Source organism: Oikopleura dioica, chromosome 2, assembly GCF_907165135.1.
Source record: "Oikopleura dioica chromosome 2, OKI2018_I68_1.0, whole genome shotgun sequence".
Taxonomy (NCBI): domain Eukaryota; kingdom Metazoa; phylum Chordata; class Appendicularia; order Copelata; family Oikopleuridae; genus Oikopleura; species Oikopleura dioica.
Window position 1 is genome coordinate 9,789,021 of NC_137292.1, and position 21,609 is coordinate 9,810,629.

Consider the following 21,609-nt stretch of genomic DNA (forward strand, 5'->3'; position numbering starts at 1 on the left):
TTCGATTCGATTTTTGGACATACACGACTTTGACAGGCCTAGAATCAATGCCGTGCTGATGGTTAGATTCAAACACACTGATCAGATGTATCCGAAACAATCATCTTCTTGCCTCGCCTTGGACCACCACGCCAAGGCGTCACCGAGATCGATCGGTAAAAATCAGTTTATAAACAGATATTTTAATTTCTTAATTTGAATTGAAGTATTATTTTGAAAAAACTTGCTTCAAATTTCAAGTCAAAAAACGATCAATCAAATACTGGATTCAAGAATACTTCCGGAGGTTCTTTTGAGTCTTTGCCAAATCGCGACTATTTCAGGAAAGTGATGGGTATCCGGTCCGAAATAGAACTAAACCGGTCGTAAAAGACCTCAATTTCGGTGGGAAGATTGAGCTGCCTCGTGAATCAAAAAAATAAAGGACCCCAATAAAACGCCATAACATGCGAGAGGGTGAGAGCGTTATCAGTCACGTCCTAGTTCGCGACCTTTAATTCTGTCAAACAACTATTTTCTACTTTTTATATATGGCAAACTACTTTGTTTTATATGATTGCCCTGAAGAATAATTGCTGGGGTGGCATAAACTCCCATTCCTTGAAAAAAAACTATCATATTTTGGGTGTATACCGGAACAGTGAAATAGAAGACCCTAATTAGATAAATAAACCTGCGAAATTATTCTGACGATCTTGATGATATCTTATTTTCAGCGCAAGTCGTATTGAATAACGGTCGTTGGAGACCCGATTGATGTAGCGAAGTTCGTGTTTTTCAAATTATATAACAGTAAAAACTCCTCACTAAGAAAAATTTATGAATGTTATTAACGAGAGGCTTTCCTTTTTTTTAATAAAAATATTCGCAAGAATGAAATCTTTTGCAAGAACAGGTTTTTGTTATCAGAGAGTCAATTCTGACGAGAGTTCCTCTTGGACTTAGAAGAACAAGGTCTTCGGTAGAAGAGGACGAACAGCCGACGATGGTTTGCCGCTTTTGAATCTTTGACTCGTGCACACTAAAATTTGACATCAAGGAAGACAATTCATAAAAATAAAGTTGAGCTTACACGTGGTCATACGGTGACCGATGCGTTGTCGGGCAGAAACCAGAGCAAAAACCAACGTCAAGAAAAACTGCTGACTCTCCTGTTATTTCGTCTTTCACTTCTTCTATCGGTAGCAGGCTTTTTCCTCGATGCATAGGCAAAACTACACGAAAGCCAGTATAGCTTTCAATGTCCTGAAGAGAAATTTAAATCAATTAAGCTGTCAAAAGTAACTTACGGAAATACTGATCAACATAGGTTGCCTAGAACACTTCTCATGCTGACAAATGTCAAGTTCATTCTTTGGAAGATTTTCTTCAAGATCGGAGAAAAACGCTCCGTTTGCGTCGACTTTGACTCAGTTCTCCTTCAAAATTTCCAGTTGATTTTCGTGGGAGACATTTTTCATTTATAATTTTACTTCCCTGTTTAAAAATGTTATTTTAAATCCAATTGCAAGTATTTTCAAACCCTTTGAAAGGAACATGAGATCGCGTTTTCGAAAAAATCTTTGACTTGCATTTCGTCCATGCTGTTGCTAGTAGAACCTGGAAAAAAAAGAAACAATATAAAAAAGTTGAATATCATTGTAACTTTATTTATATTTTCAGGGTATTTATCTGAAGTTGCTCCTGGCGCTAGCGTTCATTCAGCTAAAAATAAGGTATAACTTATACCGTATAAGTTAATTCGAGACACCTGATGATCGCGAGTTGACGGTGACACACTTTCAAACTGTACTCCTCCTTTTCTAATGACTTTCAACTGTAAGAAAAAGGGTGGAGTGGGCAATTTGTTTTGTAGCGAGAAGATGTCACATTTTTCACCTTTTTGGGGTCAGCATAAACCGGGCGGCCGGGCGATTAGGTTCAATTTGAATCAATTACTTCCACTCAGATTGCTTTTTTTTGAACATTCTTCGCCTTCTGACTCGGCTAATAATCAACTTTGTTTTTAAATTAAGCCAAGAGAGATATAGATTTTGCGATGAAGAAAGAGCCGCTAAGAACTTATGTGGTCACGCAGTACAAATCTAGGAGCGGAATCTGGAACAGAAAGCAGAACACTTTGATTATTCACCTCAAATAAAAGTTTTTGTATCGGAAGAGCTTAACTTGTCAAATCCTTTGAAAATGCTGCCGCCGCACTACAGTGCTTTACACACAGCTGTAAAAATTAACAGACTGTTACTGACAGCTTTGAATCATCTAGTGAGCAATATTGAACTCTTAAACTCTTCAGGACCTAGAAACGGTTAGGGGTTAATATAAGCGTAACCAATCACAAATCTGCCTAAATATCAAAGAAAGCTCATGCTTTTTTTATTATCTTTGTTGATTCCTGAGGTTAGCAGCGCGTACTCCTTCGACAAAGACTTGATGAGAACTAACGGTAAGATTCTGATGCTGGGAAAACAAAGCGGTTTCCATTTTCCTGCTGAGTTACTATTGTGCCCGGCCACACTCGCCTGGGGCCCTTGTCGATTATGTTTCAATTTTTTTCAAACTGAGCGTGAAAAACACTTGAGATTACTTTTTTTCTTCGTAAAACGGGGGATCCTCTTTTGTGTCCGAGATGAAAACGCGGCCCGGAAGGACACGTGCGCCCGTGTGCCCAAATACAAGAACGACCACAAGTGAATCAGGCACGCATGTGCCGCAGGAGAGTAAAAAAGAACTCAGAGAGATGGAAAGGAATGACAAGAAGAGACAAAGTTATAGGAAAAATTTCAAAAAGAATCAAGGTAGATTCAGTTTTATCGTTTTGTATGACAGTTTTCTTTTGTATCAGAGTTTGCTCTCTGCCAAAGTACACATAATAATCGCTTTTTCGGAAGCTATGTATAGAACTTTTTCTTCAAACTGAAGATCATCCGTAAATTTTCGTAAAAAATCTTTGAAACGAAAGGCTAAAAGGCTGCATAGATAAACATTCCCACGAACCTCCATTTTTAACAAATCAAACATTAATTTTCCCACCTCCAGCCTGATAATTATGATGCCGTGATAGAATTTAATAACCAATATAATATTGCCGATAATATTTTCGTCAATAATTGTGTCTGCGTCAGAATAAGAAAAAAGTTAACGTTGCGTAAATTTGCCGAAGAGGCTTTAAAGTAAGATTGATTTCGTTACTTGGGTCAAGGTCTGACGGTTAAGAAAATGGTTGGTCTCAGATGTGCTTTGCGGATGACTTGAGATAAAATTTAGTGGAGAGAGGTTTTTCTACAATTTTTAGGAAGCAAAATGCGTAGGGCGAATGAGTTTTATCAGAAATATAATTCAGGTATCAATTAACAATTATTTTAAATTTTATATTTCTTGCATTTTTCATATTTTTCAAAAAATGTCTTCCGAAACAACCGGCGCCGCTCAGACGGTATGCACAGAATAGTGAAAAACCGTGATTGAGCGGTGTGAAAATTTTGCTACTCTTTGTTGAAACGCAAATTTCAAAGTAGAAGTATTCATTCATTTTGTGCGGATTGATTTAAAATGAGTCGAAATGGTTTATTACTCGAGCATTTTGACTTTTTACGAAACTTTGATCTTGATCGACGTTGAAATCGAAGTTTTCCGAGTATGTCAAGTAGTCTTGCCAGAGCAAGATTATAGAGATCGGCTGAATGGTGTCTAAGAAAGAAGGTAATTATTTTTTGACATTGGGTTAGGGTTAGGGCTAGGGTTGGGGTTAGGGTTAGGGTTGACCCTAACAGAGATTTTCTTCTAGACATCGGGCCAAACAGTCGTAGATTATCGCCAATAATTTATCGGACAACTTTTCGAAAAGAAGTCCAAGATTCTTGATGTCTATTCTCAAATCTTGTAGGGGTCTTCTGATACTGGCTGTATTGAGATGATTCCAGTACTTTCAATGATGAGTAGATTCTTAAAGGGTTAGGTAGTGCGTACCATCACCTGGTACGTCATGATCAAAAGGGATTAAGTATGTGACTGTTCTTATAAAAGTGTTGCTAAGTCGAGAGATAGCAAGAGAGACTGTAGCGCCGCAGGGGTCGTGTCCAAATCACCAAAGGCAATTGTTACTGAGTCACTTGTTGCGATAAAGCGGCGGCCTGCGTACGCGATAAGGCACAAACCCTACCCGAAAGAAAAAAGGGAACACTAAGGGTACTTATTTTTAAGTTTTCATTTTTTTGTTTGGTTGAGAGAGAGAGGAGGAAAGAAATCTGCGAAAATGATAAATGGAATGCCAGTAGAAGATAGTAAGTCTTCCTTCTAATTATTCAGTGTTCAAATTCTCTATAGAGCCAAATCAGGGTTAGTGTTAACTTTTCAGTTCAATAAAAAAAGGCTCTTTCCCCTGGGGCTTGTGTAGCGACATCTTTGCTCCACTTTTTTTTCGTTTGCCCAGATTCGTCTCATCATCGTTTTTTCATTTATCATCTTCCGAAATTGAAATCGACAGATATGATACATAGATAGTTTTTGGCCGCAGATATATATTTTTTTCTTAATTGGCCATCGAGCGGTACATGGACTTAGATTTATCGAATCAATTGATTTTTGCGTCAGGGAAGATAAAATGCCTAGCAGAGTTTCGCTCAGAGAGAAATAAGAAAAAAAATGTTCAAGTCAGAGAAAATGACTGTATATTGAAAAGGAGAAGAATGTGATTTTGAATGCAGCGATCCGAGAACAAATCTCACTCGACTTTTGTTGCCGAACTTGGGAGCAAAGCGGCCCACGCGGCGAGACATGTTCAGGAACGTTAGCATATTCGGTCTTCTTCCTTGATTTCAAAATGAGCCAATTACAGATCTAATTAGCCTCGCGATTGGCGAGCTAATACTTTAAGTCGAATCAAAATGCGATTAGCTAACTCCCAGCGGGCAAATTCATGCACACGCCTCAGGGCATCTAAGCATTTCATCGGAGTGAGCGTAAATCGGACTGACCAAGGATGCTTCGTGCAAATTCGACGATCAGCTTCGGTCAGCTCGCCAAGACGAGTCCGTTCGGAATCGCAGAAAAAACGAATGGTTTGATTCTTCGTTGTATTTTTTCAATGTCTTCGTTGTCTTCGTTGATTCTAGTTATAGATTCTAGATCTCTTGAAAACCCAAGATCTTTTCTATCCGCTCCTGATAGACGCTTATTAAAATTCAGGGGCATCAAGTGGCAACCAGGGATATAAAAGCAAATTGACCTGTCAAGAATTCATCTGCTCGCTTTTTTATTAATTCTAACTGCCTGTAAATTATCCAAGCACGGTTGAACAGCCCGAAAGCCAGTTCATTTTTTATTTCAAAGATGACCTTATTCACAGTTTCTTGATGATTCTGAAAGTTGCAAAATGCACAAGTTAGTGCAAGTCGCTCATTGACGGATGTGAGGGGTGCAATAATATGCATAAACCTTGCGTCTCGCAAGAATGTTTATTGCGCGTCGTAAATCATTGCAAAATGCGGCACAGGCGTCAGTCTTCGTGAATCAGGTGCATGTGCCTAGCTTTTTTTTTTGCTGACCTAGACAGTTCTTGCGAAAAGGTGCAAATTGTCGCACCTTTTGTAACTTTCTAAAGGACTCTCACTGCCATATTTGCCCTTCAGAATCTCTAGCTTCTAGCTACATTTGAATATTGAAAATTGCTGTTTTGGAAAAATTATAGTCCGCATCATAAAACTTAATGCTGGTAGCACTTCTATTAGATTTACCTTACATGGACATTTTCCAATCGATGCAATAAAAACTGGTAGACTAAACAATCACGGCAAATGATCAAAAGATTTCGAGTTTTCCATGTCTGATTGTGTGTATAATTTAATGGGCCATATATTCAGCCCTGGGTTTACGACCCCTACTTCGCTGCGAAGTGAGGCGCGCACTTCCCTTATTCTGATTTTAAATCTCCGAAAACAAAGAATAGACTTTCCTTTTCGATTTTGCGGCTTGAGAACTGATAGTTAGAGTAAAATAGCTTGCCACCCAGCGACTTGATATTGAACCGACCGGCAAATTCTTCACTCAGAGACTTTTTATCCAGCAGAAATAAGCAAACAATAAAAAATCGCTTTTCGGAGAAAATGGCCGAAAATCAACCGGCAGCAAACGTTTTTGCCGATAAACAAGAGCTAGGCAGAGAGTCCAACAAAAAGGCCTACCGTGATCTTACCAGCCAAAACAAGAGTAAAAAGAACATCAAAAAAGGTTTCTTAGAATTCCATCTATCTGACCCATTCTTTGATCTTAGTTTAATTAATCCAGTGATTTATAGGGTGAATAAACGTTGAATAAGTCACGTTTTTAATCTTTTACGAGCCTTGACGAGGTTGCACTAGAACTTGGCCTATCCGCTATTTTCGCGTGAATCACCGTCGTTGAAAAAGAAACTATCTAACCGAATGAAAGCAAAATTCCAGACTCTGGATAATTGACTGTCACGTAAAACTAAAACTGGACCAAGCGTGAAACCTGATTTTTAATTACAGCAGCACGATCCTTGAATCCAACAATTATTTCAATTACCAAGAAATTAAACTTTGAGGGGACGGGCAGACAAGTCGTAGTTGACAACTTTTCTGGGTCACAAGTTTTCAGCAATTTAGTAATCGGAATCATCATCTATCCGAATGAAATTTTTATGGTCTTCTTTTCAGGTTACGAGTACGAATCACAGCAGTGGGACAGTGATGAAATTCCAGCGACCGAGCGCGACTTGGCCGACGACGCGCCCTGGAAGCAAATCCAGAAGAACACCTTCACCAGATGGTGCAACGAGCATCTCAAAGTCGCCAACATGAGACTCAACGATCTGGGCACAGACCTGTCCGACGGTTTGCGGCTCATTGCGCTCATCGAGGTCCTCTCGCAAAAACACGTCGGAAAATTCAACAAACGGCCAACTTTTAGGTAAATTGAACTTTTATCAATCTTCTTGACTAAGTTTTTAGACAAATGAAGATGGAAAACGTAGCCCTCGCTTTGGAGTTTTTAGAAAGCGAGCGAATCAGATTAGTGTCGATCGACGCCCAAGCTATAGTCGACGGCAACCTCAAGTTAATATTGGGTCTGATATGGACCCTTATTCTTCACTATTCCATATCGATGCCGATGTGGGAGGGAGAAGAAGAAGGTGCCCAGGACCTTACACCGAAGCAACGTCTCCTTGGCTGGATCCAAAACAAAATCCCTCAAATTCCTATTACAAATTTCTCCAGAGATTGGCAAGATGGTCGAGCTCTTGGTGCTCTTGTTGACAACTGCGCTCCAGGTAAAAACACATTCTCTCTACTATCTTCATCAGCACTTTCCTTCTTTCTTTCTTCACAATTTCTAATAACTCTAAGGCCTGTGCCCTGAATGGGTCGAATGGGACCCTCAGAATCGCGTTGAAAACGCAACCACAGCCATGGGCCTTGCCGAAGAGCATTTAGGCGTGGCTCAGGTAATATTTTTTCCGACCTTTCTTTCATTTCTTTCACCCTCTTGGTGACTCTCATTCTTTCTTCCGTTTGACCGTGTGATAACCATTTGAAACATTGTGTGATTTACAGGTTTGTGTCCTGACTGGGAAGACTGGGGCCCTGATGGCCAAAGAAACGCTGATGAAGCAATGGCTTTGGCGGAGAAATATCTTGGAGTGGCGAAGGTGAGCCTACTTTTAGGCACACTCGGAGAAATCGTTTTGCACATTTATGCTTTTATTTCATCGTGTGTTTGTTTTAGCGTGATTTTTATTACCCGTTGTACCTTTTTTAAATATCTGTCTATTAGGTCATCGCGCCGGAAGAAATTACCAACCCTCATGTTGATGACCAGTCGGTTATGACCTATTTGTCGCAGTTCCCCAATGCGAAGCTCGTCAAAAACGCTCCTCTTCGCAACAAAACCGATCCCAAAAAAGCTCGAGCGTACGGCAAAGGTGTCACTGCAACCGGCAACAAGGTGAGTTTAGAGAAAAGTGCTTGATAAACATGTTCCGGAAGTAAAGGTTATAAGTTCTCCACCCTCTGCAGAGGAAGGCTGGCTCTGCCGCAGGCCGTGTTCAGCGGGGCTTTGACGATAAACAAGCATTCCATGTCTCTTTTTTGGATAAGCTCTAATTTAGTATTTTTATTTACTCCAAAGAGAAAGTACTTCTTTTACCTGCGATTTTCAGGTCGGTGAACCAGCTCCTTTCACCGTTGATACTGCCTCCGCTGGCACCGGCGACGTCCTTGTTTACGTTCAGGACCCTGCTGGTCATACAGAGGAAGTAGCTGCAGTTGCCAATAACGATAAGAATAAGACCTACTCTGTCGTTTATCATCCCCAGCTCCCTGGCCAACATCAAGTCACAGTCCTTTTCTCTGGAAAGGACATCAACAAGAGCCCATTTGTCGTCGACGTAGCAGACTCCCCTCCCTGCCCAGACCAAGTCATCGCGAAGGGTCCTGGTCTTGAAGCTACAGGAAACATCGTCAGCAGAGAAACCCATTTTGAAGTCTTCACTGCTGGTTGTGGAATTGGCGAGCTCGAGGTTGTCATTCTTGATCCAAATGGTGCACCTAGTGTTATTCCTGATGTCTTCCCGACTGGCCCCGGAAGTTTCTCAGTAAAATACATTCCCCAACAACAAGGACCTCATAACGTGCAAATCCTCTTCGGTGGCGGCCACATCCGACACTCCCCGTTCAACGTCCAAATTGACCTCCCCTTTAACCCTCAAGCTGCCTGGGCGGAAGGACCTGGCCTTGCTCCAGAAGGACTTATTGTTCGCGATCAAGCAGCCTTCGTTGTTCACACAGAAGAAGCTGGAAGCGGCCAACTTGATATTCGAATCATTGGTCCACGGGGTATCTCTGAACCAGTAAACATTGTTGACAACGGTGACGGAACTTACTCCTGCGATTACGTTCCGCTCAAAGCTGGCCAATACAACGTAGCGATTTCATACAGTGGTAAGCCTATCAACGGAAGTCCTTACGTCGTCATCGTGGATCCTGCTCCAGATGCGGGCGCGGTCCGGCTTTCCGGACCGGGTCTTCAGCCTGGAAACATTGCTGGAAATGAAGCTTGGTTCGAACTCGACTTTGCTAATGCTGGAAAAGGCGAGCCATATGTCGAAGTCATCGGCCCGAATGGCCAGGAAGTGCCCATTCAGGTGGAAGAGCTCGGTAATGGAAAGATTCGCGTTACTTACCAGCCCAAGGAAAAGGGAACATATCAAGTGAACGCGACTTTCGCCGATGTTCTTTGCCCTGGTTGCCCCCTTGCCGTCGATATTCTTCCAGCATTCGATGCAAGTAGTTGCCGAGCATATGGTCGAGGTCTTCAGCCCCGTGGCGTTCGAATCAACGAAAAAGCTGACTTTTATATCAACACCACTGGTGCGGGAGAGGCAGACCTGAAAGTTAACATCATCGGTCCCCGAGGCAACCCAGAGCCTGTTGAGATGCACCAAGACCCGAACGGAAGCGAATATTCTTGTGCTTACTATCCAAGACGAGAAGGAAAGTACCAAATTTCCATCACATTTGGTGGGCAAGATATCGCTAAATCACCGTTTGTCGTTTTCGTTGGAGGAGAAGCTGGCCCACAACAAGTACGAGCTTTTGGACCTGGTCTTCATGGCGGCATGGTTGGTCACTCTGCTGACTTTGTTGTGGAGTCGATCGGTGATACCGTCGGCCAGCTCAGCTTTTCTATTGAGGGCCCATCTCATGCTCAAATCGAGTGCGAAGATAAGCAAGATGGAAGTTGTGACGTCAGATACTTCCCAACGGAGGCTGGAGAATACGCCGTACACGTCATCTGCGATGACGAGGATATCAAAGACTCACCATTCATGGCGCTTATTCAACAGAACGATCCCAGACTAAAAGCTGCTCAGTGCTCTGCTTATGGACCCGGCTTGGAAACTGGTGTTCCTGTTGTGGGACAACCAGCGGAATTCACTGTTGACGCAAGAGGTGCTGGAATGGAAGCTCCGATCAAAATCTACGCGAAGGATTCTGATGGAAATGACGTCCCAGTCCAAGTTGTCGATAACAATGATGGAACCTACACCTGCATCTACATCCCCGAAAAATCAGCGAAACATACCATCATTGTCGCCATTGGAGGAATCAACATCCCAAAGTCGCCATGGAGAGTACTTGTGCAAGAAGACAGTCGCCCAGAAAATGTTCGCGTTTATGGGCCCGGTGTCGAGCCAAATGGTCTCAAGGCAGATGAACCAACCTATTTCACTGTTGACTGTACTGACGCTGGTCTTGGCGATGTCAGCATCGGGATCAAGTCTGCTCCAGGTGTCACTGGAGTGACCGATGAGGATATGGACTTCGATATCATCAAGAACGATAATGACACTTTCACCGTTCGTTGGCATCCGCCAAGTGCTGGGCTTTACACAATCCAAGTACTTTTCGCTGACCAAGAAATTCCTGGCGCACCGATTGATGTGACTGTCAGTCCCAATCATGACGCATCCAAAGTCGTCGCTGATGGACCTGGTCTTCTTCCGAAGGGTGTTGAAGCTGAAAAACCAACGAACTTTACCATCTACGCTCGAGGAGCTGGAAAAGGAAATCCGGAAGTTGCTGTTGTTGATGCTCACGGTCGTCCAATTGCAGAAGCTGTTGTCACTCCAAATGGTGATGGCAGTTACAATGTTCAGTACTGTCCAACTGCTGATGGTCCTGCCCAAGTTCATGTATCCTACGGAGGCGATCCAGTCCCCAATTCCCCCTTTAACATCAGCGTCGCACCTGCTTTGAACATCTCGATGGTCCAGGTTCACTCGATGCTTGAATCTTGTTTCGTTCGCGAAGAACAGACTTTCGAAGTTTATACTACTGGAGCTGGAGGACAAGGACAGCTTACATGCAAGATTACTTCGCCATCCCGAAAGCAGATCTACTGTCAAATGCACGAGACTGAAAATGGCTACGAAATCTCCTTCACTCCAAGTGAAGAAGGAACTTATCGAATTGACATCGAGTACGATAGAATTCCTATCAATGGCTCACCATTCCATATTGAAGCTCAACTTCCTCCAGATCCATCAAAGGTCAAAGCTCAGGGAGCTGGCCTTTCTAGAGGTGAAGTTGGCGAGCCTGCTGCATTCTCCATCAACACTCAGGGTGCTGGCAACGGATCTTTGGGACTCACTGTTGAAGGACCTTGCGAGGCCAAAATCGACTGCATCGATAATGGCGATGGAAGCTGTTCTGTCACTTACTTACCCACGGAGCCCGGAACTTACCAAATCAACATCTTATTCGCCGAAGAACACATTCCCGGAAGTCCATTCTCCGCCTATGTTAAGCCCGCTTTTGACCCTTCAAAGGTCGTTGCATCCGGTGATGGTCTCGAGGAAGCCAAAGTTAGCGAAGTCAGTACTTTCCAGATTAACACCACGAAAGCTGGCAAAGGCGAGATCTTCGTCGAGGTCATCCAATCTGATGGTTCCCAGCTCAAGGTCGATTTGACCTCGCACGGCGGCATCTACACTGCATCCTACGTGCCCACCAAGCCTGGCCAGGCTGTCGTCAACTTGTCAATGGGCGGTCAAATGGTTGACAACTTCCCAAGGGCTGTCAACGTCAAACCCAAAATTGACACGTCTTCTATCAGAGTCTTTGGACCAGGTGTTGACGGAGTAAGCCCTGTTTTCGTCGATGTTGAGGCCGAGTTTACAATTGACTGTCGCCGAGTCGCTCCTCAAGGTGGCGATTTTATTGATGCGTCAATTACTGGCCCAAGTGGCATTCCTAGCGCCGTTAGACTGACTGACAACCATGACGGCACGTACAGCGCGCGATACATCGCTTACGAGCGTGGAGAACATAACTTGTCCGTTTTATTCCAAGAAGTGCCTGTTCCACGTCAACCATTCAGTGTCAATGTTACTGATGGATGCGACGCACGACGAGTCAAGGCTTATGGCCCTGGATTAGAACGTGGTACCACTCGACAAGCCGCTTTGTTTACTGTCGATACACGAGGCGCCGGTACTGGAGGCATGGGTCTTGCAATTGAAGGCCCTTCTGATGCGAAAATTCGATGTGTTGATAACAAAGATGGAACCTGTACTGTTGAGTACTTCCCAGAACAACCTGGTGAGTATGAAATCTTCATCACTTATGGTGGCGAAGCAATTCCAGGCAGTCCTTACTCCGTGCTTGTTTCTGACAAGGTCGATCCCTCGAAGGTGCGCCTCAGTGGTGATGGTATTGACGATGTTGTTCGAGCAAACGTAAAGTCTGCATTTACGATCGACTGCACCCAAGCTGGCGTTGCTCCACTTGAGACCACTGTCCGAGGACCATCAGGACATACCCGAGTCGAAATAATTGAGAAGAGCAGCCAAATCTATCAGGCTTGCTACACCGCTCAGGAAATCGGTATTCACGAGGTGACTGTCAAGTACGCCGGTGAAACCGTACCAGAAACTCCCCGACGAGTAAATGTCCTGCCTCAATATGAAGCCAATAAGGTCAAAGCATCCGGTGCTGGTCTCAATAATCAGGTAATCAGTAAATTTCTTAAACTTGTTACCTATTACTATTAAAATAGGGCGTTCCAGCCTCCATTCCCGTCGAATTCACGATTGACGCCACTGACGCTGGCGAAGGTCATCTGTCTGTCAGAATTACCGACCCAGAAGGCAACGACAAGAAGGCGTCGATCAATGACAACCAAGATGGCACTTTTACCGTGAAGTACGTAAATTTATTTCCTCTCGGGAACACAAATAACTTTTTATTATAGATACGTGCCAGACATGGTCGGCAGGTACACGATCGACATCTGCTACGGTGGCGATGGAATTCCAAACAATCCTTTCCCCGTTCGCGCTGTGCAATTCGGCGATGCCAACAGATGTACTGTCTCCGGATCTGGAATTCAAGAACGAATCCAGGTCAACAAGGAAGTTTCTTGCAGTGTTAACACCGCTCAAGCTGGTACCGCCAAAGTCACTGGTTCCGTCATTGCTCCTTCCGGTCAGTTTGTCGAGTGCGATGTTTTCGAAAATGGTGACAGTACCTTTGATGTTTTCTACACGGCAACTGAAGTTGGAGAACATCAAGTTAACCTCCGATACGGCGGTCAGCATATTCGAGGATCTCCTTTCTACGTTTCTGCTGAACAACTTGGAGTAACTGGATCTCTCTACCCAGCTAATGACTTCCGTCAATTTGACATGTGTCTTCCCGTTCACTACGAGTCTCAAGTTACTGGTCTCGTCACCATGCCTTCTGGAGCCACCTGCCCGCCTCAGATTATCGATAACGGTGATGGAACTTGTACCGTCAAGTACCAGCCCACTGAAGCCGGTCTTCATGAGATGGCAATTTACCAGAATGGAGTCCACATCAATGGCTCTCCACTGAACTTCTACGTAGATGCCTATGAATCTGGTCACGTCACCGCTTACGGACCTGGTCTTAGCTACGGTCGATGCAACGAGCCTTGTCCCTTTACCATCGTTACTGAGCGCGCTGGAGCTGGAAACCTTGCTCTCTCATGCGAAGGACCTTCAAAGGCTGAATTCTCTTGCGTGGATAACAAGGATGGAACCTGCTCCGTTGAATATCTTCCAACTGCACCAGGCGAATATAAAATCCACGTCAAGTTCGCTGACGAGCATATTCCTGGCTCACCCTTCATGGCGCATGTTACTGCTGGTGCAAATGCTCAAGCTAGCTACGGAAGCCTCTCTGAGATTCCTCTTCTTTTGAATGAAAGCGATTTGACTCAGCTTGACTGCACTCTTCGAGCACCGTCCGGGAAAGAAGAACCAGTCAAGCTGCGACATCTTTCAAACGGCGGTGTTGGAATTTGTTTCACTCCAAAACAAGTCGGCGAGCACCTTATCTTCGTCAAAAAGCGAGGCAAAGATGTTCAAAACTCTCCTTTCCGAGTTTTCGTCAGCCAATCTGAAGTCGGAGACGCTGGCAAGGTTCGTGTTTACGGACCTGGCGTTGCAAAATCTGTCGCTACTATGGAGCTGGCTGAGTTTTTCGTAGATACAAAGAATGCTGGTTATGGTGGTCTCGCTCTCTCGGTTGAAGGCCCTTCAAAGGTTGATATCAACTGTGAAGACCGTGAGGACAATGAGTGCCGAGTCACTTACATGCCACAAGAACCGGGCGTCTACCAGATCAATGTCAAATTTGCAGATCGCCACGTGACCGGCAGTCCATTCACTGTTCGCGCTGACGGCCAGGGAAAACTCAAAGAATCAATCGTCCGACATAGAAAGGCCGCTCAAGCTGCTCAAGTCGGCAACACTTGCGATTTGAATTTGAAAATTCCAAGTAAGAGAGCCGATTGAACTTGCAGGAAATAATGATTTCTTTCAGACATGAGTGTTGCAGATTTGACTGCATCGGTAATTTCGCCATCAAATAAGACCGAAGAAGCGCAGATCATCGAAACTGAAGAGTCTAATTACTCCATTCGCTTTGTCCCAAGAGTAAGTTAAATAATCAAAGAAAATCTCCGAGCAAATATTTAAGGAAACCGGTATTCATACCGTGAATGTTCTCTACCGGGGCAATCATGTACCTGGCTCCCCCTTCAACTTCACCGTCGGTGAAATGACATCTGGAGGTGCTAACAAAGTCACCGCTACCGGCCCTGGACTAGAACATGCTCTTATCAACATCCCAGCCGAGTTTTCGATCTGGACACACGAAGCTGGAGCTGGTGGGCTTTCCATTGCCGTGGAAGGACCTTCCAAGGCTGAGATCAACTTTGAGGACCGAAAAGATGGCTCATGTGGTGTTCACTACCTCGTCTCTCAGCCAGGTAAAATTCAAATTGAGTTACAAAGAGGTCAAATTTATTTTTAGGCGATTACGAAGTCTGCGTGAAATTCAACGAAGATCACATTTCCGGCTCTCCTTTCCCGGTTACTGTAACTGATGGTGCACCACCAAAATCAGACGCTTCAAAAGTTCGAGCTTCTGGAAAGGGTCTTGTCGCCCCGAAAATGGGCCCTGACAACGAGTTCCATGTCAACGCTGACAAAGCTGGTAAGTTCGAGCGAATATATAAGAAGCAGTCCATGTTTTCAAAATATTTACGAAATTCTTTCAGGTAAAAACGTGCTTATGGTCGGCATCATCGGTCCTAACAGTCCCTGCGAAGAAGTGATGATCAAACATCTTGGCCAGCGCGAATACAATGTCACTTACACCGTATTAGAGCCAGGAGACTACGTTCTCGTCGTCAAATGGGGCGATGAGCACATTCCTGGCTCGCCTTTCCATGTGAATGTTCCGTAAATTGAAAACTACGGAAATCGTCGCTATTTTATCCCAATGCTAGCCTTCTTACCTACACTTGTATCTCGAATTTAAAAAACCCACCTCCACCCAATCTTCTTCTTTCTCCACCACCACCAATCCGAGTTACAGACAAAAACAGCATCTTTATTATTAAACTCGCCACCTTGAGTGGTACAATGCTTTCTGCCAAAGAACCAAGCAAACTTCAACAATCCCTTTTAGTACGAAATTATTTTATTATATTTCCGAAGAATTCGCACCAAATGGCACTACTGTACATAATCTACTATCTCGTGGCCAACAATTAATAATACTGGCAAATGTATCTTTCAATGAAAATAAAAACAATGCATGGCTGCGTTTTTAGCAATAAAACAAAGTTTCTTTTCAAAGAAATATGTATTTAACATTTCAGGATTTTGAACTTTGATCGTAGCAGGAAGAGGGGTTGGAACTTTGAAAGAGCTTTCAGTTATTTACAAAAGCGAGGAAGAAAAGAGAGTGGCGCTAGAAATTACGCTTGAAAGGAAAAAAAAATAACGACCCGCGCTGAAATTTGAAACAAGGGCAGCTCGTGGGCATAAAGCAAGTTTATCTAATAATGAACTTGGAAGACGCTGATTCAAAAAAAAAAACGAGGGAGTGGCAGATTCAACTTTGTACAGGAGGCAGGTGATCTAAGATTGACCACGAATTGGAAGAATTCAAAGTGTCTTCGCGAATGAATTGAGCTCTTTCAGCGAGTGCTCCTGAATATGATCAGCCATTTCTAGCTCGGTTTCCGTCGCGTGGCTGCATATCTAAAGACGTGGCTAGAATTATGCTTGAATCGCACTCCGATGTACCTTGCATTGATGATTTAGAGCCAAAACTTGGACTTTGATGAATGTATTGAAGTACTGTCCCAGGTTGTCCATTTTGTATGCACCATTTTCGAAAGACATACCGTTCGACGAGTTCGCTTTTGGCTTCTCAAGCCGCATTTTGAAGGTTTGTTGCTCGCTAATTTTTCCTTTGTTGTCGCACACTTTGAAGGTTGGAGAATCTTCTTCTTCTGTCAGAATCGAGTTTCCGTGGAGTGCTTGCTGCGGCTCTGAAGATACGCCTTTGAAGATAAAGCAATAATGATATAAAATATTAATAGAATAATTAAGTAAAGATGTATTTACCTCTTCGAGAGTCATTTTCCGCCGTCTTAGGGCTTTCACTTGGATCCAAACTTGAAACCTGTTCATTTGAAGTGTATTCCGTTGACTGGCTCTCTTCTGGAGACATCTCACTGAAAGAACAAGCAGTCAAGATATTTTCGCGATTTGCGTAACAAACCTTGGAGATTTTGAAAGAACAGAGGAGCCCCAGCTTTTGTAAAGATTCGTGTTCGCTGTGTCAATTTCATTCTTCTTGTTAATATAAAACGTTTTCGCAGCATACTTGCTCTTTGAAGCCTACAAAGCTGTGTTAATTTTTAAAGTTATTGGTATTGTTTTCTATGCCGCTGCTTATTTAGACCTGCAGAAAAAATCAAACCTGGCTATAAAAGTCGCTGTAAAATGGATTTGCGGGTGGGATGCCAAACTAAAAGTTAACGCATAAAAATAAATATCTGTGAATCATTAATAAGGTCTCAAGGACAAGAAATAGTAATTGAAGCAATCAACATAGAAGTATAAGTGCGAAAGATTTTGATTCCGACATTAATCGTATATAAATAGTAAAAAGCGTGCTATCTCCCTTCTTGCATCTCCCACCACCGACATCAAGGTATTTAATCAACGAAAAAGCTCATGCAAATAGACTTACTGGGGGGATTTTGAGGGCCGAACCAGGATCAAGGGCTCCGTAGAGGCCGGAGCGCGGGGGAGCTGTAGTTGTCGCAGAAACTGTACGAAGAACTTTCTGCTTCTCGAGGGCAGAGGGCGACGGACTTGTTGTCGAGGAGCTTTCGTTGGCAAGTCGCACTATTCGACTTTTCCCGTCTTCGAAGCTGACGCTGACTGAATTGGACATTAAAATTCCGGAAAGGATATTAAGTCGTTCTACCGGAGCATCCGCCTCTTCTTTCAATCGCGACAACCTTCTTGTTCAATTTCGAGGAAAGTATTCCTTTCAAGTAGATTATATTTTCGTTTGTCAGCAATTTGGTGTTTTCTAAGGCTTCAGGTGAGGGAATATCTATCGTTGCCGAGCGGCGAACAGCATTTGAAAGCTATGGAAAACATGAGCAATAAAATATTGAAAAATTCGATATGAAGATGAAAGAAAACAATTCTTTTGTAAAGAGTCTTTATGTTTATCGCTGTATGATAAGTTTAAACACGATCGATAACTGTGCAATTATATTAGATAGAATCTTGAGAGGAACATAATTACTACTCAATGAAAAGTATTCGACTGCAATTATGTTCTTCTTTAGATCCTATCATATTAAAAACATGCGCTTGCAGATGCACGGCCATAGTTATTCTTTTATTAAATTTTTATGTTTGCAAGACTATCGAAGTTTACCTGGGGTATGTACTGAGGGAGAGAGCTGGGAATGGTTTGGGCCACTGAAACTGGCAGCATACTCGGAACTGAGGGCATCAAAGGGAATGTTCGTTGAGCGAGGGACCAAGGCATCTGGACGGGAGCGACCATTGGCGGAATCGAAGGAGCAGTAGGTGGAGAGTTTTGGAATACTCCTTTCGGATCCTGGACTAAAATCCTGAACAATTCAGTTAATACTGCTCTGTAATGACGAAAGTAAATGTCATTTGCTGGTAGACGTACTTGACATTATGACGGTGGTTTGCTTTCAGGTGGCGAATGGCCTGGAGGATCGTCGTAAAAGTCGTCTTTCCTTTACAGAAAGTGCAGCTATAAGCTTGATGTCGCCGCTGATTTTTCGTAATAACAAAGTACGGAGTCTCAATACTTTGTCCATGGAGACGGCGATTGCTCAAGATTGGACTTTCCAGGCAGCCTTTCTCTGCGTCAACGTACCAATAGAGTCGGAAGGATTTGATAAATGCATCATCGCTATCAAACTGCACCTGAAATACGCGAATAAACGGGGAAATAGTTATTTATGCTCATTACATTTCTTCTAATGACGCAAAGTGGGCCGATGGGATGCTCGTTCGTGACGCCAATCAGTTGAGAGTCCTTGTCCTGTTGCTGAACGGAAGTGGCTGCGTTGTGGAAGATTCCGTCCGAGTACGATTTACAAAGGGTTCGTTTAAGCAAGGGCTTCTTCGGATGCTCTGGCTTGGAGAGGAAAGAGGCGGAAAAGTTAGTTTTTCCTTCAGGAGTAAAATTGTTGACTGGAGATTTCTGAAACAGGAGATAGAAAAGTTCGAAGCAAAGCGGTTCTACCTGAGGTATTCTTGTAGATGTTGAATTGGGAAGTGGCGGAAGGGGAGGTATTGAATTTGTGGAAGAGATTGAATTCATAGATTCGACGGATTTTGGGCGTTCAGGGCGGTTCTAGGGCAATTATGAAATAATCTGATTGCATCAAAGTATCTTACTTTTTTGGCATCTTCATCTCTAAGGACTTCTTGCTGCGCCTTCAGTGCATCAGCAGCATTGGCGACTGAAGAGCACTCTACGTCTATGTCATCCCCTTCGTCCAAAACGCTCGTCTGCGTTTGCAAACGCGGCTGTTCGACAATGACGCTCGTCCCATTTTCTACCTTTTTAGGAGTTTCGGCCGCGTCGGCCGGATCGCTTGGCTGATCGAAACTTGCCGACGACTGTTGCTGATCTTCGGAGTCACTCATTCCGACCGTGTCTTTAGTGAAAAACTAAAGCAGATAAATTAATCCTTGTACCGTTTATCTGGAAAGGGTAAGTGAAAAGTAAAGGAGGGGAACTCCTTCCAGAACTTTTTCTACTTTCAGTTAATGCTTGAGCGCCCAAGCACTTCTACCCTCGCTCAATTATAATTATACTTTCTTACTTCTGAGATGAATTTTAGATAGGGAAGATTTGGAAACAGGAACCACTTTTTCCTTCAATAAATTCTAGCAAAAAATCTCAGTAGAAAATTTTTTTTTGCGAAAAATAAAATATTATCTGCCGTGGCTCGTGAATCACTTGAGTGACGAGGAAAACGATTTGCGTTTTTTCTTTTAAAAATTCCGTATGTGATAATTTATTCTCCCCTGAGAGGTTACCACATGGAAAAAAATTCAAACGTCACTTGGGCAAATGGAAATGTTTGCCCCTTAACCAACTTTAGTTCATCACTTCTTGCTTGCCAAAAAATTCGTAAGAAAATGCATTTACTGATTCCGAAAGCTTTTCAAATTCATCATCTTGAGCAAATAACTACTTCAAAACGGAGTTCAACATAAATTTGATACTCAAGCTACTTTTCTCAAATTTCTTCATCGCCGAGGGAACTTCTATGGAAAGTTGCCAGAAAAGATCAATGTCTACAGATAGTAGGAACCGATTTTAGTTGGGCACTTGTTGAGATGATATATATCAAATGATAATTAAGACCGCTTTTTGTAAATAAAAGTGGCATATATACTCTCAGTACCTCGCGCTATAAAATCGTTAATAATTGCGTTTTCTCCTCGTTAAATTTAAAAATCAGAACTAGGAATAGCTAAAGCCGCGATGTTAAAATTCGAGTCCGTCTTGGGATAATAAAACCGGATGTGTTGAAGAGCGCAAGTCACAAATTTGATAGATGTGCATTTTCTCATGTTAATTATTCAAAATTGAGAGATAAAATTTAGCTAAAGTCTGGTTGACGAACAGCTTTATTAATAAATTATTAATGCAACGCGCTGGGAAGGATTTTTATGCTGAGTTTTAGAAGACGCTTTATGAAATTCTACCACGGTAATTGCCTCATTTATCAATTTTATGATGATCAGAATCGGAATCGTTAGTTTTATCGAGTAACTACGGAGCTCTTGAGCGAATATGTCGAACACTCATTTCTGGCGCCGCCTTTTGTGTAAAAAGTTTGCTCAGAGTAAATATAGCCTCTTATGGAAGCACTCGAGTACAGACTGCTGAAAGTCAAACAAAACTGAAAATCATGGGGGTATTGACGCAAATTTCAAATGAAAAACGCTACCCTCATAAAAGCCCATTACACCGCATTTTCGTCATGTATATCATGTATCAGTATCTGTCTGTATCATACAGTTGATATGTCATTGCTCAAATACAAGGTGATACTGTTAGACTATTCAATTACAGTCTTGTTAGATAGCGATTCGTAAAACGAATCATCAAAAATCGACTCGAATTTCGTGCGTTTAGGACCCATTTTTGCCTGAGCAAACCTTTTTTCATAATCGTAAATTCTGCTTCTATTCACAAATCTCTCTACAAACGCGTTACGAGGCAAGTAAGTACCATAAACCATTTCCATCAGCGATAGGCGACCTTACCCAACCGACAACGCATAGAGGCAATAAAACTTGAGCATACTAAAACTTCAACGTTGATTAGCGGATACTTCTACCTCCTTTATGATTCTACTCTCCATGAATCACTAATCAACAACACCTGTTACAGTTATATGTGACTACGTTAATTCAAAATTTTATTTGAAAGAAGTCAACGGGGCATAAATTAACGATGAGCTCAGAGGAGCAAGTTTGTTCTAATCTCCAATTGACGTCATTCACTATTTTCAACGAAGAAAAAAGTTATCGTCTAGCATTTTTCCTCATCGTTTCCCTGTAATAAAGATTATGTGAACCGGTGAATATTCGAAAAATGCTCAAAAACAGACTTTCCTGATCGGAAAATATTAAGTTACAGACCGTTTTCAATCATTGTATCATTCAAAGAAACTAATGCTCAGAAATCACACCAAAAACACTGCTCCCCGAAGCTTACATTCTGCATAAAGCCAAGTCTATCCTTAGAAATAACGCCTCGTTTCATTTATTATTTACGATTCATAAATAAATCTTCATAAAATCCCTCGACTGCGTCTAGCCATAAATAAATGCCGACTTTTTTCACACAAATTCATTGAATGCAGGCAATCCAGTAATTATGACTGTTACATAATCATTACCTCATTTCGAAGAAAGCCAAGAGGCGATGGTTTTCTTTTCTTACTTCTTTTTTCTTTATCTCTTTATTTTATTTCTAGAATCGGCTATTCTAGAAATTCCAAAAATATAATTTTTTACGGAGATCAATAAGTCTTGGAAGATGAGTTGGGTGGGTGTGATGTGTGAGTCGTTAGGAAGAAGGGGGTCGGTTCGCTTGTTGTATCATTTATTGAATGACATCAGAAGAAGACGCGGAGCCAGGAGCGCTCGTTTCGGCGCCGCTCATTGGCCAAAAATCC

At 42.7% G+C, this 21,609-nt stretch overlaps 3 protein-coding genes across 9 annotated transcripts in view; 2 read left to right on the forward strand and 1 right to left on the reverse strand.

The window, feature by feature from the left end:
• Positions 1–2,387: 2,387 nt before the first annotated feature.
• On the forward strand, positions 2,388–15,685 carry LOC145700620 (filamin-C-like). 6 transcript variants are annotated; one of them, XM_081777920.1, is made up of 12 exons: positions 2,388–2,443; positions 6,675–6,927; positions 6,969–7,288; positions 7,365–7,462; positions 7,792–7,962; positions 8,177–12,529; positions 12,577–12,722; positions 12,772–14,321; positions 14,367–14,479; positions 14,523–14,814; positions 14,859–15,041; positions 15,106–15,685. In XM_081777920.1, exons 1-12 carry the CDS (start codon positions 2,431–2,433, stop codon positions 15,291–15,293), a joined length of 7,680 nt encoding a protein of 2,559 aa, XP_081634046.1. In that variant the 5' UTR covers positions 2,388–2,430; the 3' UTR covers positions 15,294–15,685. The 6 variants fall into 6 exon arrangements, with proteins under 6 accessions (XP_081634046.1, XP_081634041.1, XP_081634042.1 ...); XM_081777915.1 differs by lacking the exon at positions 2,388–2,443 and adding an exon at positions 2,659–2,795; XM_081777916.1 differs by lacking the exons at positions 2,388–2,443; positions 7,365–7,462 and adding exons at positions 2,659–2,795; positions 7,572–7,666.
• Positions 4,581–21,609, forward strand: part of LOC145700655 (sperm flagellar protein 1-like) — a 54,280-nt gene continuing 37,251 nt past the window's right edge. The window contains exon 1 of the mRNA XM_081777969.1: positions 4,581–4,589. The gene's annotated coding sequence lies outside the window, so the exon portion shown is untranslated. The remainder of the gene's footprint in view (positions 4,590–21,609) is intronic.
• LOC145700624 (uncharacterized) lies at positions 15,667–21,563 on the reverse strand. 2 transcript variants are annotated; one of them, XM_081777926.1, is made up of 13 exons: positions 21,331–21,563; positions 18,806–19,081; positions 18,651–18,761; positions 18,375–18,608; positions 18,066–18,328; positions 17,802–18,000; positions 17,337–17,502; positions 17,097–17,290; positions 16,824–16,871; positions 16,623–16,741; positions 16,466–16,575; positions 16,142–16,389; positions 15,667–16,096 (listed from the first exon to the last, which is right to left on the reverse strand). In XM_081777926.1, exons 2-13 carry the CDS (start codon positions 19,055–19,057, stop codon positions 16,001–16,003), a joined length of 2,040 nt encoding a protein of 679 aa, XP_081634052.1. In that variant the 5' UTR covers positions 19,058–19,081; positions 21,331–21,563; the 3' UTR covers positions 15,667–16,000. The 2 variants fall into 2 exon arrangements, with proteins under 2 accessions (XP_081634052.1, XP_081634053.1); XM_081777927.1 differs by lacking the exon at positions 16,824–16,871 and having other exon boundaries at positions 15,668–16,096; positions 21,331–21,562.

What these genes read in the sequence shown, in the direction of transcription:
- LOC145700620 (XM_081777917.1), top strand. Translation starts at nt 6,102, where the DNA reads ATGGCCGAAAATCAACCGGCAGCAAACGTTTTTGCCGATAAACAAGAG. An exon ending in TCACTGCAACCGGCAACAAG is followed by an intron (nt 7,963 to 8,176) that starts GTGAGTTTAGAG and finishes TGCGATTTTCAG; the next exon opens with GTCGGTGAACCAGCTCCTTT. An exon ending in TGTCAACGCTGACAAAGCTG is followed by an intron (nt 15,042 to 15,105) that starts GTAAGTTCGAGC and finishes AAATTCTTTCAG; the next exon opens with GTAAAAACGTGCTTATGGTC.
- LOC145700624 (XM_081777926.1), bottom strand. Translation starts at nt 19,057, where the DNA reads ATGAGTGACTCCGAAGATCAGCAACAGTCGTCGGCAAGTTTCGATCAG. An exon ending in TCCCTCAGTACATACCCCAG is followed by an intron (nt 17,503 to 17,801) that starts GTAAACTTCGAT and finishes TGTTTTCCATAG; the next exon opens with CTTTCAAATGCTGTTCGCCG. An exon ending in GGAAAATGACTCTCGAAGAG is followed by an intron (nt 16,390 to 16,465) that starts GTAAATACATCT and finishes GCGTATCTTCAG; the next exon opens with AGCCGCAGCAAGCACTCCAC.